The 20,391-nt window shown below is 34.0% G+C and overlaps 1 protein-coding gene across 1 annotated transcript; it reads left to right on the top strand.

Annotated features, from left to right (window-relative positions):
* Positions 1-10,724: 10,724 nt before the first annotated feature.
* LOC120129590 lies at positions 10,725-18,762 on the top strand. The gene is made up of 6 exons (XM_039147055.1): positions 10,725-12,516; positions 12,859-12,999; positions 13,136-14,879; positions 15,302-15,579; positions 16,107-16,960; positions 17,048-18,762. Exons 1-6 carry the CDS (start codon positions 11,065-11,067, stop codon positions 18,417-18,419), a joined length of 5,841 nt encoding a protein of 1,946 aa, XP_039002986.1. The 5' UTR covers positions 10,725-11,064; the 3' UTR covers positions 18,420-18,762.
* The last annotated feature ends 1,629 nt before the right edge of the window (positions 18,763-20,391 follow it).

Below are 20,391 nucleotides of genomic sequence, written 5' to 3'. Positions count from 1 at the left end.
TAATTGGGCATATAGTCTATTTTATTCGATCCATCCATAGCAAAGTATATTATCAAATTTAACATTGGGCAGTTCATACCTGAAAACATTCATGGTAAAATATCACATTTTTTCATGATCAATGCATTTTAATTTCATGCTCTGACATATCAATGTCAATTTATAAAAATGATATAAAATCATGCCGATATAAACAAGGTCGACTTATCGCAAGTCTTCCTGATGGTGTATAAAACATCCATGTATAATTTCATGCATGTATTGCACTCACCTTGACACTTTATAAATTTGCCAAAATATGATCCTCACTATTGTTCCACAATAAACCCTTTTGATTTGCTTCAATCGCAAATCAATCATAATTTGTACAAATTACAAATTCATAATGATATATATGTTAGTATTGTACTAACATAAACATATCCCAAAATAATTCCATAACATACTTCAAACTATTCACCACCAAATACTTTAACACTTATTAATTCTTTTTAATATTGGAACTAACTTTTTCAATTTACTCAAAATGGTCCTTCACCATTTTACCACTTAAATTCTTAATACCAATAATTCCAGCATTGACTATTTCCATTCAAGTGCTTTTACAAAATCATAATTATCTTTAAGTACTCCAACTCTACAAATGTTGTACTTAAACCATAAATCTTTTCAAACTTCCAAAAATAATCATATTTCACATCTAACACTCATTTCAATTCCCAAACAACAATTTCCAGCACAATACATCAATTATACAACACTTATACAATAACCCATCAATTTTCCAGAATTCAGACAACTCGCACTACCATTAAAGAATCAGTATTATGTATTCATATACACACTGTAATTTAATTATGTTTATTCCATTGAAAACTAGACTCGGATATGAATATATCCATATAAATAAATCTTTCTAATTCATTTTGTACAATTTATGGTAAATTTTCAAAGTTGATCAACAGAATCTGTTTTGCAGAATCTGTTGTTCGATTTTTCTGACCTTTCCTTGGTTAAAAATTCATATATTTTTGAATACACCTTAAAATTGATCCCCGTTTGTTTTAAACGAAACTAGATCGATATATGAACAGAAATATATAAAAATAAACTCTCAATTATTTTTATATAATTTCTGGTGAATATTCGAACCTACTGTCAGATTCAAAATCCAAACCGTTTTCTTTAACTTCATTCTTAGGTTCTTCATCAATTCTTACAATCAATTCTTTAAAATCACTTAATTCTTCAAAACCATAAAACACAAGAATCAAAATCCCCTTCATCAACTCAAGATGAACTTGAACATGAAACTCTAGTAATATTCATGTCAAAATGTAGAGAATTAAACGTATAACATTTTTCCTAATCACACCGAAGTCTAACTCTCAACAAGATTGCTTCAAAATTCAAAACAAGAATACCTACCTTGCAAGCTTGGGGGTGTCGGTCTTGGATGAAGAAGAAGCTGAAATTGCTCTTCCATGATTGATATTTTATGATATAATAGATCTAACACATGCTTAATAATATATCATATAATTTTTTTATCCAACACCATAGGAAATTCCATTTTTGCCATTAATGAATCTCTATAATCACCATAAAACCAAGCCATCTAATCCTTATCATATTACAAAGTTAAACATGAATTATTTTGACTTTTATTTCCGAATTTCCCCTTGAATTTCCAAAAAATGCATTTTAGTCACTAAATTCCACTGTTTCGATTAAATCTGAAAATTTGCACAATTCCAAACCAAATTTCTCTGATCCAAAATATTAAAATAATATTTCCAACCATTTTATAACATCCTTCAAATTTTTGTAAAATTCCAATTCGATCTGAAATACCGATTTTCTTACCGGCTTTGACCCTTTTTAATTTTTCTTTACCAAAATTCCAAATCCAAAAAAAATATGATTTCTATAAAAACTCCATTCTCAAGAGTAAATCATCTGTTTATGGAATAAAATTCTTTTTAGGAAATTATCACTTAATTCCCTAAACTTTTTCCAAATTTTCTACTTTGACCATCAAACTTTCCAAATTTTCATTTTGGTCATTGCCTAAATTTTTGGGGTATTACAGGTTTCTTTTAGATCTAGAGTTATCTAGGGATATTTAGGTAAAAGGGAGGCCATATTTGAGACAAGGGAGTACCGGGCTTCGATTTGGATAAAAATTTTAGTTACGGCGGTAGAAAATGCCGATATACGGCCGCCGACCGATGTCTGGAACTCCCTCTGGTGGGAGCTTTCTAGAGAGAATGAGGAGAGAATGTTCATCTCTCCCTCTTAGAGAGAGAGAAAAAAAAGGAAAAATGAGAAATATGGCCCAAAAGGGGCCGGTTAAACGGGTATTAATACCCTCCCTAAACGACGTCGTTTTGGGGGAGGAGTGCATGTGTAATTTCCAACGTGAAAAAAACCCTTTCCACAGTCCCTCCAAGTCTGTAACTTTACAAGTTGGTCACTGAAATCAATTTCTATATGTTTTAATTCGGCTTTTCAATTTTATTTTATTTATAATTTAGTCATTAACATTATATATAATAATTAAGGTAAATACCATGTTTAGTCCCTTATAATTTTAATTAATTTTATTTTAACCTCGTATTAATATTTGTGGTTGAATTATACTGTGAATACTTATACTTTATGATATTTCAAATTATTTACATTAATTTTTATATTTTGTAATTTAATCTTATAGTTTTAATTTTCTCTATTTTAGTCATTTTTTAATTGCTTTCTAAAATTTACTTTTTTATTACCCTTTTAATTTCAATATATTTAAATTATTACTTTAATTATTATCTTATTATTATTTTCATTTTAGTCATATACATATATATTTGATTAAATAATAATATATTCATATATTTTTTAAATATTAAGAAAATGGATGTCTTAAATTAACTAGATGTCATTTTATGATATTTTTAAATAAATAAAATATTATATTTAATCTAGTTTTATTTAAATTATTTTTTAGGAAAAATTATCATATTTTTTAATATTTATTTATTTTTTAATATTAAAGAAATGAGTTGTCTTAAAGCAACTAGATGTCATTTTCTGATATTTTTAAATAATTAAATACTTTATTAGTAATTTATAAAAAATATATAATATATGTTTTTCTTTAAAATTATGCGAATAAATCTGTAATAAGAGGATACAAATTAAATTTATATTCGAATTCTTAAATTCTATTATTAGAGAAATTTATAATCGACGGGTACCAATTTTGGGCATTGTGGGGGTGCTAATCCTTCTCCAAACGTAACCGACCACGAATCCCTTTTTATTATTAAAAAGAACGAATTTTTGGTTATACGCAGACCAATTTATCTTTTAAATAGTTTTTTCTTAAAAACTCTTTTAAAAGATAATTTTTAGGTATTCGACCTACCTAACCCAAAAGGCCGATGGCGACTCCAAAACATTTCATTAAAAACTATTTATTCATTTATATACTTTTCCGCCAAGGAATATTCATGCTCGAGCGAAAACCGGTTACGACACGTGGGAAAGAATTAACAACTCCACAACGCCTTAAATCGGTACCAAATTAATTAATTAATTGTCATTGCAATAAAACTTATATGTTCTAATATAATTTATTTTGAGATCTCATTTAAATGCATACAAAATAAGACGAAAATTAAATACATATATCAAACAAATACGATTAATTAATTATTTTACCAACCTTTGATGAGAATAAGGATGTTCAATTATTTAAAGACGTCGAGACTGGACCTTAGATCCGATCTAATAGTCTTTTCTCGGTGAATTTAACTAAAAGAACATAATATTTTTCTCAATCCCAAATTTTAAATGAAATCAATTTTATTTGTTTTGCTTGATAGAGTACCCTTTTATTTTAAGCCTTTGGAAGTGCCATCTTATTCGTTAAGACAATCACTTACGGTGAACTTAATATAAAAAGATATTACCTTTAGTCCCATTATTTGATTCGAATCCAAGTAATGCTTATAAAGATATCATACAAATTGATTCAAATTAAACCCTAGACCTATTTGTACGAACAAATATATTTACATACATATTTATATGTAATATACAAATGGTATTTTAAAAATTAATATTTAATATAACATCAAAAAAAGTACATGAAAACTATACACACATATATGCAATATACATACGTATTTTAATATGAACATACAAAGGAAATAAACACTTTAACATATATATACGTAGATATAATATAATATATACGGGAGGGACATATATAATAAATATAATTAATGCATATATACATATAGTATAACACATGCTAAATAAAATAACATACATAATCTCATCCTTAATAAAATGGCATACATTAACATATACATAAATTAATATTTTATTACATATATAAAAAAAGGTTGCATAAAACATGGGACATATTGACATATTAAGTAATAAAAAATATAACATTAAAACGCAACACATATAATATACATATATTTATATATATGGATACATATGCTTAATCGTTCAAAATAGAATCACCAAAGGTATAAAATATCATGCAATATACAAATATTTATATTTTAAACAACACCCAAAGCAGATATACATGAAGCAAATTCTGTATGCCGATACTGAATAAAAGGGATTTAAATGCAAGAGTATGAACATGATAGGCCCTAAAATAAAGAATTTCTTTGTCAAGAATGTAAACATAACAATGATCAGAGTATCAAAGTGTAAAAACATAAACATAAAATAACCAAGCATAAAGGGCCGAAAGGCAAAGAGTATAAAATAACATGGACTAAATATAGAAATAATCCATAAAATTAACATGAAGATTGAAATATAACACGCACAAAATGAGTAGGGAAAATTAGAAACACAAAAATCTAAATATGGACTAAAATGCAACTTCAAAAACTTAAGACACTACTCAAGTAGTTTACCCAAATAACATCAACTACATATAAGGTAATAAAGCCAACAAAATTCAAAGTTCAAAAGCCACTAAGCAAAGTTTACATTCAATGACCAAATTGCTAATTTACAAAATTCGGATGACCCCTTGTGTGGTTAGCCCACGCGCTAGTTTCAGGAAAACCTAGCTTCCAAAACGACGTCGTTTTGGATGGGATATATACCCTATTATAGCATTTGGTTACCCCTATTTTCATTTCATTTCTCCTTCCCCTCCGCCTTCACTCTCTTTTCTCCCTCTTTTTTCATTTTTCCTCTCTTGACCGAGAGAAGAAATAACTTCTCCGATCACCCATGGCCGGCCCCGGCGAGGAGCTGATGATCCCCATTTACCATTTCCCTTAAAACCTTGATTCAAAACGAGTGCTCAAAATTTTACTTCGACTCCTCTCACTCCCCAAATAATAAAACCCGAAAGAGAGAAGGGCTACCTTTGGTGCCCAGAAGGTCATCTCGTCTCCGGCGAAGTGAAGGTGTTCGAACTCAAGTGGTAAAACTCCTTTTTTCCTCTCCTTTTGGTTCAAAAATTTTTTACTCTATTTTTTCTTTTCTTTTTTCAAACCCCATTTCGAACTAAAACCCCCTTGATATGTTCTTCTCTTTCTCTTTTATGGTTGATGCATGCTTGTGGTTTGGTGAGAATAGGGACAAGGTTGTAGGGATAGGAGTGTGGGCAACAGGTGAGGAAAATCGGGGCTTTGAATGCCTCGAATTTTCTGGGATTAGGCTTGATTTGTTGACATTTTTTTTATTTTTCTGATATGATTTTGAAACAGGGGTGATTCGGCTAAAATGGCGGCAGCGCGACATTAAAGGCGGCGAGAGAAACCGAACGAGTGTTCTAGCGGTAGTGGCTCTCTTTCTTGGCGGCGGCGGCGGCAGTAGCTGGCTAACCCTAAGTTAAGGTTAGTGAATGTACTAACATGATGTGCCATTAGGATTTTGTAATTTGGGCCTGCTGTAAGGCTTGTTTTGGTTGGACCATTGGGTCACTTTTAATCTGTAAAATAAAATAAAATAATAAAAAAATAATTTCGACCCGGACAAAAACGGATATCTACAATGTTGTTAATGATGTCGAAGCCCGAATCGAGCAAATTAAACTTCTATATATGCAGATTGATGATGGTTAGAGTAGCTTTCAAACATTGAGTAAAAATAAAGTTCGGAATCGTCGTTTTCTCTTCTGCAGTTCTACATAAGTCCCAATGTTTTTCCGTGCCTTAGAAATGATGAGTTCAAGTAACATAAACAGCATATGTTTATAGACGGTACGGTTACGAGAATTGCAGCTGAGACGAATCTCGAATTTCGACGAGAATCATATCGATTGAGCATTCAAAAAGAAGGTGTTTCAAGTTCTCCTTGAGTTGGATATTACATGTTGGGAACTTCCACTATTCCCCTTCTTAATGTAGAGAATTATCGAATCGATAGAATTCAGAGGTTAAATTTTATTGTCATATATTATAATTTACTATCGAAGAATGATTTTTTATCAATTTTTTTCACATTTTTCAGTTTGTTTAGTGGAAAATAGTTTGGGATTTGCTAAACAATTCTGATTAAGGCAGAAACCATACAAATTTAAGGAATAATGATATTGTTGATGAATGTTTTAATACCGAGTAGGAGTCCAAATTCAAAGTGAAAATACCAAATGTGAATGGCGTTTCAGTAATTTTGTATTTTGTTAACGATTTTTTTATTATAATTTTTAAAGATATTATTATTTTTGTAATTTTATTTTTTATCAACTGAATTGATGTTATTTAATCCGTGAAATCAAATTTAATGATTTTGTTCTTCAAATCTTTAAATTGAATGTGTTTCAGTTAAATAAAATAAATGTGAATACGAGCACTCTCCATTAAGGACGATGAGAAATATATGACAGGAGAATAATGATATATTTATCTTTGGGTAAATAACACAAATGGTCCATCGACTATAGAATACTATTTTATTACATTTCTCAATTATTAAAAATTACAAAATAGTCCTCTGAGTATAGAGTGTTATTTGTTGAGTCCCTTGACAATTAGAAGTTACAAAATGGTCATCCGACTATTCATTATGTTTCAAACTCATCTTTTTTCATTAAAAAAACAACAATATTCCGAGTTGAACGTTAACCTAGTGATTTTAATATGATAAAATCTGATATCGAAATCTTAAACGAATATCTTATCTCAGTCATCATGTTAACATTCATCTTAGATGACTGCCAATATTTTACACGAAAAAATGATGACTTTGAACATAATGAATAGTTGGATGATCATTTCGTAACTTTTAATAGTCGAGGGACTTAATAAAACAATACCCTATAGTCATGGAACCATTTGAGTGTTTTACCCTTTATTTTTATATATTTTAAAAAAATTGTTATAATATTCTTTCTTTTACTTTTTTAATTAGGTCTTTCTTTTATCGAATAAAAATAAGAATTATACATATATATTTGCGTCAGGTGGTATTTCGAGTTGATTTAAGTTTCTCTAAACATGGGCAAATCAAGTTGAGTGATAGATTAAGAGATGTTATACTCATCGAGTTTGGGTAAATTAAAAATTTGATTCAACGTATAATCATCTCTACTCTTGAACTGTCCCTAATTATAACAACAATAATATCAATAGAATAAAAACTCAATTTACATATATTTTCTATGTGTTTCAAAGGATTATATATGTCCCAAAAATTTGGCAATTTCCCCAAAAAAAATTATATAAAATCTATCAAAAACAAGTCCAACATTTTTGGCGGCAACTTCTGCCTTTTTGGTAGCAAAATTTGGGGATAAATGAAAACCCACCAATTTTACGAACATTCCCACTCGCCAATGGAGCGCGTATGTCCCACTCTTATTTGATCAAGGTATAGATTATGGTTGTTTTATCACTTGTAAAAATTATATTTCAATCTTCTTACTCTAATTTTGTGATATAAACTTTTATATTATTTTCATTTATAAATATTTTTCTTTTTATTTAATTCATCAAATTAAATAATCTTAGTGGATAAAAATATAATAAAAATATTGTATGAATTGATACATGCCCATAAGTTTTGCTGTAGATAAAATATTAAATGAATTTGATCGAAACAATCTAATCATATTAATTAAATAATCGTATGTAATTACTTGAATCTATCACTTCCAGGGAGAATAATATTTCATTTAACAACTAAGATCACTTAATGAGTTCATTAGAATAAAACTTAAAATATTTGATATTGGTACAATATGAAAACAACCGGTACAATATATGTCTTTGTGTCACGTTTTTCGTTTTCTTTATCGTTCTTTTATTTATGTTTTCTCAGAGTGATATTTGACGATGCTACGACTGATTAATATGACATATATTTGTAATCTTGTTGACATTCCTTGTTATGAACCTTGAGATTGAATTTAGATATGTGATTTTGATTTCGTGGATAGTTTCTCATGACGTTTGTCACTGATTTATGATACTCGATGGTCTTTCAATAACTACTTCTCTTTTTGTGGTTCACTTGCCGAAGCAATCAAATTTGCTTGTATAACTTTTTTTGTTCGAGTCTTTTAGCTGTTTTCCATATAGTTCTTATACGATATAAAGTGACTAGTTTCAATGTTATAGGGAAATATCGAAAATATATGATCACATATTGGATTTCTGTTATTTACATATTCTCTCAATTTAGTATATTTTTAATGAATTGGAATAAATTTAACCATCCAATCGAATGATGTCATGTGTCACGAGTGCCACGTGTCACCATTCGATTTGAGGATTTAGGTTTATCTTAATTTATTTTAATTTAATATATTTATTTTTCTACCAATTAGAGGGTGACACTCCTAATTGAAAATAGAAACAAAGCAAAGCCAAATGGGAGATTTAAACTTGGCTCTCTTGGGAAATCAAGCATGTATCAAAACCATTTAGTCAAAGCCAATGCTTAATTTAAAATAGACAACACAATATATATATATATATCTTAGTGTATAAATACTTTTTTTTTATAGAAAGCCGCTAGTTTTATTAAAAGTAGAAAATATCTAAAATTACAATGAAGATTTACAAGTATAACTGTAAGCGTAAACTAAATTATAATTAGGACATTTTCCTATAACCTATGATACAAAAACTAGTCACCTAGATCATATAAGGACCAAAGAAGGAAAGGTTAAAAAACTTAACCAAAATACTCGAACAAAATAAAGATATGAACAAATATGACTGAATCAACAAACAAACTACAAAAGGGGATGAAGCTATTGAAAGACCACTGATAAATTGCAAATCAGAGTCAAGCAACATGAGAAAACTATCCACGAATGCAAAACGCGTATCCTAATTAATCCGAGGGTCCAAAGTAGGGAAGATCAACATGATAACAAATAAGTGACATCTTGATCAGTCATGGCAATGTCAAATCCAACCCCAAAAAAAATTAAACAAAAAAATTGCCAAAAATTTGAAAACTGCTAAAAAACATATATAAACGTGCTACAAAGGCATAAATAAACATATCATAAAGACATAATTATTCATAAAAACTAAAAAAAGAAAGAGAAAAGACAACCGACGATCGACAATCAGTATCAAAACTGGTGTTGTCGTTAGCTAAACAAAATCAAAGAAAAAAATTGATTTGATCTACAGAAAATAGCTCAAATTGCAAGAAAAAAATGAGAGAGGAGTGAAAGAGTGGCTAGGGTTTTATCTTTCTTAGTGTATAAATACTTAACTTCATAATATATATATTAAGTACAAAATATTTTTTATATTAAATTATTAAATATATTTTATTATTAACTCAATTTAAAAAAAAATTAATTATTAGTGGCACTAGTGACACATGGTATTATTCGATTGGAAGATTAATTTTATTTTAATTTATTAAAAGTAAGACTAATTTGAAAGAATATGCAAATAACATATACCAAATGTGTGATTATACCAAACTATTTATCAGCAATTAACTCATGGTAACCACATCTTAAATAAATGAAAACAAAAGTGTTCATATATTGTGTTTTTTCAAATCAATTGAAGTCGGTGAGGAAACATAGACAAAACACAAAATAAATGATCAATAATGTAGTTAATCCAAATTTTAATCACGATTATCTATTTTTTTTAGTATAAACCAACTTATCTTAGTGGTTAAAGGGTTTAGGGTTATTCTTATAGGTTACGAGTTTGAGCATCAATAACTACAACAAAATAATTGAGTGGTCATTGTCAAATGATTAAGAATGTGTAGAACATATGCTATTTTGTAATCACCTTAGTTTAATCAAAAGAAAATTATCCATTTTTACTTGTAAAAAATGTAAAAGAAACATATAAAATTATGTTTTATAATATATAAGTGGATAATAACCTATATATATATTGATGTATTTATCTAATTTTATACATGCATAGACACATAAATGTGTCATGGTGTATAAATTTTAAAAGTTATATTAAAAATTTTAGGATATAAAATTAAATAATTAATAAAAAATATAAAATATAAGAAAATTTAAAAATTCAAAGCACTCTCTCGATGCATCGGTGATTTTATACCTTGATATAGTTTTTATACGTATTTATATACTTTGAATTTGACCCCACCAACTCAACAGCCCAATCTTATTTTTTCGAATTAAATTTTATTAAATCACGCTCTTCCCATGCGCGTGGATGTTATTAATTTACTTAATAAAATGTCTCGGTATATTTTTCTTAAAACCTGATAGCCCTAAGTCTCCTTCACCTTAAGAAAAAAGGAACCCCAAAAACTCTGAAGCAAACTCTAAACGCAACTTCTTCTTTTTAATCTCCTCAATTGATTTATAAGCGATTTTAGTTAGTGGGTTTCGCTTCCTTTTCGATTTCCAAATCGGAACGGTCCGATTCCGCGTATCCCCTGGTGAGTTAAGTACCGAGTTCCAACGATTTGTATCTATCTTCAAGTATCATTGTTTTATTGAAGCACCCAATTGAGAGGAAAAACTGGGATATGGATTATTAGTTGAATGCCCATTTGTTTATATCTCTTCGATCAATAATTTTTTTGTTCATATTATTTGTGGGGGAAGTTTTGGTCATGCAATTAACGCCGACCTCGGTTTCTTCATCGAAACGGAGGGATTCTGGGAAAAAAACGGGTGCTAGGCTTCAAACGAAGCGTAAGAGACTAGATGCAATATGTGAGGACGAGTATAATAGGAACCATGGAGAAGGGAATAAGGGGGATGGTGCTGATGGGTCGGAGAGTGTGGACTTGGAGCTCCGTAGGAGCTCTCGGGTCAGGAGAGCGCCTGTTGTTTTGGATGTGTCGCCTATGCCGCCGAAGAAGAGGCGGAAGGTTGGGAAGAATGGGAGGTCCGGTCCGGGGAAGAGGTCTTTAGGAAGTGTGAAGAAGGAGGAGGAGGAATGGACTAGGGAGGTACAGACTCTGGGGAGTTGGACATCAAGGCTGAGGACAAGGAGAAGGAAATCGAGTTTTAGAGCGAAGGTTGAGGAGAGAGATTTTTCGAGTAAGAGGAAGCTCTTTAAGGATATAGGTGAGAATGAGGATGAAGAGGAGGAGGATCAAGAAGAGGAGGACGAAAAGGAGGAGGAGGTTCAAGAAGAGGAGGAGGAAGAAGAAGAAGAGGAGGACGACGAAGAGGAGGAGGAAGACAAAGAGAAAGAGGAGGGTGAAATGAATGATGGGAAAATTATGATTGTCACATACAAGAGGCTGGGGAGGGTTAAGGCAGCGAGTGGTTCAGAGAGTAAAGATAAGGTTGAGATCTGTCTCATGGAAGAAGAAAGAGAGTTGGAAAAAGAAGAAATTAAAGGTGATGGAAAAGTGGATGGTGAGCCTGTTTTAGAAAGTGAAACAAGTCATGAAAATCGTAGGGAGGATGAGGCTGCCGAGAATGTTCCTGTTCTGGAGAGTGAAATCAGTCACTTAAATAAGAGGTTGGATCAAAATCTGGTTAATACGGTTGAAGAAGAAGATAGAGAAGTTTCAAATTGTATGCAGTCCGAGGAGGGTTGCATTGGCCTTGAAAATGCTAAGGTAACTGAATCAATTGAAAGAGTGGAGCCAAGGGAAAAACAAGATCAACAGTTGGAATGTGAGGATGGAGGAGCAAACAGAGAGGATGTTGTAGAAGTATATAATGTTCCAGAGGAAGTTGAAGATGGTGGTATTCATGATGCAAAAGATAATGGATTGTTGGAGGTTTCTGATAAAGATATGAAGGTAGAGGAGTCAAATCAAGCTACTCCTGAGACAATTAGCAAGGCACGAATCAAACAAGGCAGAAGGTGTGGTTTGTGTGGTGGTGCAACTGACGGCAGACCCCCAAAGAAGCTGGTTCATGATGCAGGTGATAGTGAAAACGAAACATACAGCTCTTCAGCTTCTGAGGAACCTAACTATGACATTTGGGATGGGTTTGGGGATGAACCTGGGTGGCTTGGTCGTCTCCTGGGTCCTATAAATGATCGTTATGGAATTGCTCAAATCTGGGTTCATCAACAGTGTGCTGTATGGAGTCCTGAGGTGAGCCTTATTTCTCCCCTCTTATTAGCTTAACTTATTCCTGATATTGGTGAGCTTGTATGTGATATGATTCCACTCCTACCAATATATGTATGCATTTACACATATAGTGCTTATTTTATCAATAATTGTTTCCTACTCGGTCTGCTATAGGATTCTGTAAGCATTTTGGAATCCACTATTGGTCCTGTAGCTTGCTTTGGCTTTTGATACAACATTGTCATGGTCTTTTACAATAGCTTCTTGTCCATTTAATGTTTCTTTCTTGAATCTTCCCCTTTTAACAACATTCACCTTTCTGTACGTATGCATATCCCCATTTTCTGATGTTCCTTTTTGTAGGTTTATTTTGCTGGCTTGGGCCACTTAAAAAATGTTAGAGCAGCCCTTTGTAGAGGAAGAGCATTAAAATGCACCAGATGTGGGAGGCCAGGAGCAACAATTGGATGTCGTGTTGACCGGTGTCCTAAAACATACCACTTGGTATGTGTCTTGGTATCTTTTGTTCAAAGAAGTCCCCTTTAATACATCCTCCTGGATTCCCCTGCTTCAATTTTTGTTGGAGAAATATGAAGATGCTCATGTTACTTTCTTATTGTTGACATTCTATTTTTTGCAGCCTTGTGCAAGGTCTAATGGTTGTGTCTTTGATCATCGTAAATTTCTCATAGCTTGCACTGATCATCGACATCTCTTTCAACCTCAAGGAATTCAATATCTAGCCAAGATAAGGAAAATGAAAGCTAAGAAAATGAAGTTGGAAATGAGGAAGGTATCAAATGATGCATGGCGAAAGGATATTGAAGCAGAAGAAAAATGGTTGGAGCATTGTGGTGAGGATGAAGAGTTCTTGAAACGAGAGGGCAAGAGACTTCATCGAGACTTGCTAAGAATAGCACCTGTCTATATTGGAGGCTCAGAGTCTGATGGTGGGAAATCTTTTGAGGGTTGGGAATCAGTTGCTGGTTTGCAGGATGTTGTCCGGTGCATGAAGGAAGTTGTTATCTTACCACTGTTGTATCCTGAGTTCTTTGATAATCTGGGCCTTACACCACCAAGAGGTGTCCTTTTGCATGGATATCCTGGAACAGGTAAAACTCTTGTAGTGCGAGCATTGATTGGTGCTTGTGCTCGTGGGGATAAGCGGATTGCATATTTTGCCCGCAAAGGTGCTGATTGTTTAGGGAAATATGTTGGTGATGCTGAACGTCAGCTGAGGCTCTTGTTCCAGGTTGCTGAGAGGTGTCAACCTTCAATAATATTTTTTGATGAGATAGATGGCTTAGCACCTAGACGGACAAGGCAGCAAGATCAGACACATAGTTCAGTTGTGTCCACACTGCTTGCTCTGTTGGATGGTTTAAAGTCTCGGGGCTCAGTGGTGGTGATAGGTGCAACTAATCGCCCTGATTCTGTTGATCCTGCATTGAGGAGGCCTGGAAGATTTGACCGAGAGATTTATTTTCCACTGCCATCAATGGAAGACAGGGCTGCAATCCTTGAACTTCATACTAAAAAATGGCCGAAACCAGTTACTGGATCTATGCTGAAATGGGTTGCAAGAAAGACTGTAGGGTTTGCTGGTGCAGATTTACAGGCCCTTTGTACTCAAGCAGCTGTTATTGCCCTGAAGAGGAATTTTCCTTTGCACGAAATTTTGTCTGCTGCCGAAGAGAAAACTCCGGGTGCTAAACGTGTTCCTCTTCCTACTGTCAGAGTTGAGGAAAGGGATTGGGTGGAAGCTTTGTCATGTTCTCCACCTCCTTGCTCACGTCGAGAAGCTGGAATGGCTGCTCAAGATTTAGTTGCCTCTCCTCTTCCTGCGCATCTCATTCCTTGTTTGTTAGAACCATTATCCACTTTGCTTGTTTCTCTTCATTTGGATGAGCGCCTCTGGTTGCCACCAGTTCTTTCTAAAGCTTGTGGTGTGATCGAGAGTGTGATTGTATCCACATTGCATGAAAAGAGACTGTCCAAGGATCATTGGTGGTTGCATGTTCGGGATCTTCTTCAGGAAGGAGAGGTTATCAAACAGATAGAGAGAAGGCTATCATGTGCTGGGATGCTAGTTGGACAGAATTATGATGCTTTTGTAGGTGATGTTAGTGATGAGGTTGGCAAGTTTGAACATCCAATATTGCGTAATGGCAGTTCTAGTTTGTCACAAAATACTTATTTGACTTCAAAAAGGAAAATGGGTTTTCGAATATTAATTGCTGGCTGTCCAAGGTCTGGCCAAAAGCATCTTGCTTCTTGTCTTCTTCACTGTTTTGTTGGGAATGTTGAAATACAAAAAGTCGATTTAGCTACAATTGCACAAGAAGGGCATGGTGACTTAATTCAAGGAGTAACTGAAATTTTGAGTATGTTTTTCGTACTTTATCATTATGTTCTAGGCAGTATTAGTTCTTTGGTACCACCTGTTAACTTTTTAACTAACCTGGGATATTCTATGTGATGCTGACCTCTGCCTTTTACATGTGTTTCCCCACCTTTTTTCCTTGTATGCTCCTTGGATCGTGGTTTAGGCTGCTTAGTGATTCTGTAATAGGAATATTTCTTTATTATTCTTTTCCTCTTGTAACAGATAGTGGATTGGCTTGTAAGGGATTTCCTGAGCATGTATGACAATATTCAGCTTCTTGCGTCATGCTTTCTGCTTTTATTCTATCTTTTCACGCCATGTGTTTTAACCTTAGAAACCTCTTTTGTGAATGTTAGACTAAAGGGTTACTTGATCTAACTCGTTGGGAAATCCTTGCTAACTATTGAAATTCAATGTCAGTGAAATGTGCAAGCATGGGATCAAGTGTAGTGTTTATGCCAAGAATAGATTTGTGGGCTGTAGAGACCATTAATCAAGTTTCCGAGGAGAGCAATTCATATTCAGTGTTAGATCAAGCACCGATGGAGGAAGATCCTCAACTTGTTGGAAAGGAGCAGCAATCTGAGTTTGCAGAAACAGTAGAGGGTACAAATGCTGTCCAAAGTGTCTCACATACCTGGAGCTCATTTGTTGAGCATGTGGAATCTATTTGTGCTTCTACATCCTTGATAATCTTGGTACGAGTTATTTTTATTACTTGATTTCTTTTCAAGATTTAATAATTTATTTTTTTGCTTGAGTAGCTACGCTCTACCTGTGGAGCTTTGGAATGAACGTAGTTTTTGCTTTGTTGGATATCTGATTTTTATTTCTATTTTCTTCAAGAGTTCCTTGGGTTGCTTTGCACTTTTCTGACTTACTTTCTATCAAGTAAAATTTCTTCAGTTTGACAGTTGACTTACTTTCATTTGAGAAAGCAATAGGGTATAGCTTCTTTTTTCTCTAAAAATGACATGGATGGATTGACTGATTAAAACTAAAACACAGACTCGGAACATGGGGCTTGAAACTTCATGCCGTGTTCCTTTCACTTGATTTATGACATTGGCAAGTCAATTGTTATAAATGTGTTGGTATTTCAGTATGATCCTTATTCAATCAGATTTTTCGCTTAACATACATTTCTCTGTCCCTCCGACCCTTTCTCTTGTTTATCATCTCTTTGAAGCATGTCTAAATCTTAATGCTTCTCATCTGCAAGCAGGCTACTTCAGAAGTTCCCCACATGGAACTCCCCAATAGAGTAAGGGAATTTTTTAAGAGTGATCTACCAAATTGCAGTCAGAGAACTACATTAGGGCACACAGTACCAAGATTTACAGTGCATCTCGGCAAGAGTTTCAACCATGATATGGTTATCAAACTATCTGCTGCAGAGCTATCAAGGGATATCCTTCAATATTTTGTTCATTTAATTCATCAAAAGTCTCACGTCCATGAAGATTCCAAAAGAAAAAATTCTGTCCAAACCCCTGCAGCTGCAGAAACTGATAACACATCTCATGATTTGGCTCGTGAAGTTGGTTCACAATCTTGTGGTGATTTGTTCATCACAGTGCCGGCAGAGGTGGCACCACCAGCCAACATTAGAAATTTGAAGGGCAAACCAAACTTGATGCTGGCAATATCTTCATTTGGCTATCAAATTTTGCGATGTCCGCATTTTGCAGAGCTTTGCTGGGTGACATCAAAACTTAAAGTGGGTCCTTCTGCAGAAATTGGTGGCCCCTGGAAGGGCTGGCCATTCAACTCTTGTATCATTCGTGCCACCAACTCACCTGACAAGGCAACGGTTGCATGTGGCTCCAGCAACACTAAAAGCAAAGAGAAATTTGGTTTGGTCAGAGGTCTGGTTGCAGTTGGTTTAACAGCATACAAAGGCTTATATGCATCACTTAGAGAAGTTTCCTCCGAGGTGCGGAAGGTTCTTGAGCTACTAGTTGGGTGGATTAATGCTAAAGTTAACAGCGGAAAAGATAGATATCAGTATGTTCATATTCTGTCTCAAGTTGCTTATTTGGAAGATATGGTTAACAACTGGGTTTATTCGCTGCAGAGGTACACTAATCTTGTTACACTTGTATGTTTGGGGTTCATATATACGGGTTCATATATAGTCTAACAAAAGATTTGATTCATTTGCAGTTTAGATCAAGATCTTCAAATAAAAGCAGCAAGTCCCAATGCTTTCGGATCTCAAGGTAGTTATTCTACATGTGTGAATGATATGGATAGATCAAGAAGTTGCCCTGAATCCAAAGGTCCAGGTGTAAACACCAAGGAATCTGCTGTGCAAAATACTGATTTCATTGATTTAAGCAAGAAGGATGACAACGAAGAAAAAGTTGAACTTCTCGAAGAAGCTGTGCAGGGGCAGGGGATAGGCATCAGTGGTAATACCATTTCAGAGGAGCATCTTAATTCTTCTCCAGCCAACCAACCAACTGCTTGTGTAGATGAGCAGAATGCGACAAATAGTCTGCATGCATCAGAAAGTACTAGAAGTCGAATGGTTGAGAGAGAATTAACAGCTCAAAATAAAGATTCCATTGACTTGAACAAGATGGTTGATGAATGTGTTCCTAGTCACAAGGTAGAAGTTGCTGCGGTGGAAGAAGATGTAGTGAGTGCAAGTCTCTGTGATAATACTATTTCACTGGAGCATCGTAACCGTTCTTTGGCCAATGATCAGCTTTGTGTAGATGAGCATAACAGGACAATGCCCAGACCAAGTGGTTCAGTAAATACTGGAAATCCTATGCTTGTGGGAGATCCTCGGTCTTCAAAACAGTGTAACGGATTCGCACCGAGCAAAAATGTTCTTTCTGAGAATGGATTTTGTAGTTCAGATGAACTAGACAGTGTAACGTTCTCTGGTTCTGGGAAAACTTGCAGCCGCATTAATGCTTCTGAAATTGAGACCACTATCACACCTGAACTTGGCAAGCCTGATGATCATGAACAAGGAAAATATCCCGATTTCGTTTCGAATGGAACTGCTCTTCCAGCTGAACCCGAAACTACATGCTTTTACCGCTGCTGCTCTGGCTGCCTACATACCCTCCTTGGTTTGATGCAAAAGCTTCTGTGCAAGGAATGGAAATTAGGTGATGACTATTGGACAGTAGATGATATTTATGATACAGTTGCATTACTGTCTATGGATCTTCTTTCAACTGTCAGGAAAGTTTATGGTACTGGATGTAGCAGCAATAAATTTGATGAAAACCTGAGAAATGAAAATCATGGTAACTTATCAAACTGTCCGGAATGGAGTAGATGCTGTTGCAAAAGCTCAGAAGATGGTTTAGTTATTCCAACACAATGTAGCTGTCACTCTGTAGGAACCACTTCTCCAAACATACAAGCCGATTTGGATCCAGAATTCGTTTACAGAGATGGAGTGATGGTTCCTATAGATTCTAGCAAAGAAGTTTCTTTTCACTGTAAATTCGATACGTTGTGCCTCTGCTCTCTTATAGTCTCTCTCTCAATGACTAAGCAGCCTTCGGAATGATTTCGGTTTTTTTACAGTACCAAGGAAGGAGCATTACCGTATATCATATCTTCTCCCGAGGCATACTCGACTGGAAGGGTCATTAATTTGTTTCCTACTCGAATTGCTTCCCCAAATTTTGTTTCTCCTGGGAAGAAGCTAACCTACATACCATGTAAATATCATCCAAGGTTACTGCAGCTCTGGGTACTGTATGTTTTCTCATGGCCATCACATAATAATATATATTCGTATGGAGGTTTGTCATTGTGGTGTTTGTTATTTTGTTGCATTCTTTTGCATTTCGCGAATACATTGATATATACTCTTCTTAAGCAGTGCGATTTTCGGGCTCGAAGTTTTGGAGTTGTTTCAGATTATCTTTCAAATGTTCATAATATTTAGGTTCCTTCAGCTGTGGGATGGAACTGTGTTTGACCTTGCCTTTTCTTGTAAGAGCATTTCTTTTCATGGTTGCCCACGTTTATATCATTTTCGCCCCTATGGTTTTCTTTTTGCATCGATTAAACCCTCGAAGTCCGTTGACCGTTTTGACTAACAGAACTGTGAGTCTTTTGCGTATGTGGATTACGGGATTAGGTTAAAATATTTATTAAATACAATGATTAAAATTTTATTATTTATTTTAGTTAGATTAAGAGATTAGATCAATTTTTTTTGGGATTTTTTCAATCATTGTATTTAGTAAATATTTTAAATATTTTATTATTTATTTAATAAAGATCACGTTATCGTTAAGCCATAACAATAATATTAGTTGATCTAAAAATTGACTAACAGATTTCGAGGGTTAGAATGAACATCGTAAACAATTTCAAGAGTTATATTGTTGCAAAAAAATCATAGAAGCGAAAATGATAAATTTGGTTTACTATAGGTGTAAAAGTAACCATTAAGCATTCTTTTAATCTATAAGGTTACTCAAAAGGTCCATATAAATAATTATTTATAATTTTATATTTGATTTCTTAATGAGATCATGTGATTTATTGAATTGATTTACACATTAACACAACAAATATAAATGAGTTGTTTTGAAGCTCAATCGTACAAGGGAAACTTTAAGGCACAAGAGAATTTGATCTCTCCTTTTAAACATCACATGGCTTCACAGCCCACGTATAGCTTCATCGGTTCATGTAATCCTACTGTGAAAATCTAATATCATCTGAATTTCGAATTTCGACATTTGCAACGCTATTCATTTTCTCGAACCGTGGCATCTTCTGTACCGAGAAAAATGACATTCATAGCTTCAAATCGAGATCAGCATGTCCTACTTCACTTTTACAATTGGTCATGGATATTGTGTTTGCTCTGTCGATTTGCACCAGTGCTGGTGGTATGAAGCTGTAATAAGGTCGATACGACTGCCGCTGGACAATCGGATCTTCGAAGCTTGCCTTCACACGTTCACGAGATAATACATGAGCAAATGAAGAGGAAACATAAAAACAAATAAGACTTAACGGAAAAACATAGATTGTAACCTGTTGTTTAAGCTCACCTGATAGGCTAATGATTCGAGGTCGGGCAATTCACAATTGTAATAGGATAAAATCGATGAAGGGTGCTTGAATTTTGAGCTCGAACACATCGGCGTGGTTGTTGGAGGTGATAGTGTGAGAAAAATCTCCATCAGAGACCCCATTTTGTTTGATGCTTCTCTTGGACCTTTATTCCACATTTGAGGTTGAACATGAAGGTCCTTCACTGAAAAACGATGCAAAAATAAAACATAAAAAATGGGGAAAGGAACTTAGAGAAAGTGAAGTCGGGATTTGAATCCGAAACCTCGATCGAACCTGAAACTCAGGGTGCCGGGTTCGAAATTGAATGCGCTACCATTTCTACTTGAAGCCGCTTCGACTTGTCCATTGATAGAATGAAAAGTGGGAGGATACTTGCTGTAGATAGGGGAAGCTGGAGCATTATCTGGAGAGAAAGGATACGATCTCTTCATGCCAACCAC

The sequence above is a fragment of the Hibiscus syriacus genome, unplaced genomic scaffold, assembly GCF_006381635.1.
Source record: "Hibiscus syriacus cultivar Baekdansim isolate YM2019G1 unplaced genomic scaffold, ASM638163v2 tig00110503_pilon, whole genome shotgun sequence".
Classification (NCBI taxonomy): domain Eukaryota; kingdom Viridiplantae; phylum Streptophyta; class Magnoliopsida; order Malvales; family Malvaceae; genus Hibiscus; species Hibiscus syriacus.
Note: the sequence above shows the minus strand (reverse complement) of the source record. Positions and strands in the feature narration are given on the sequence as shown.

What these genes read in the sequence shown, in the direction of transcription:
- LOC120129590 (XM_039147055.1), top strand. Translation starts at nt 11,065, where the DNA reads ATGCAATTAACGCCGACCTCGGTTTCTTCATCGAAACGGAGGGATTCT. An exon ending in GTCCTAAAACATACCACTTG is followed by an intron (nt 13,000 to 13,135) that starts GTATGTGTCTTG and finishes TATTTTTTGCAG; the next exon opens with CCTTGTGCAAGGTCTAATGG. An exon ending in CTACATCCTTGATAATCTTG is followed by an intron (nt 15,580 to 16,106) that starts GTACGAGTTATT and finishes ATCTGCAAGCAG; the next exon opens with GCTACTTCAGAAGTTCCCCA.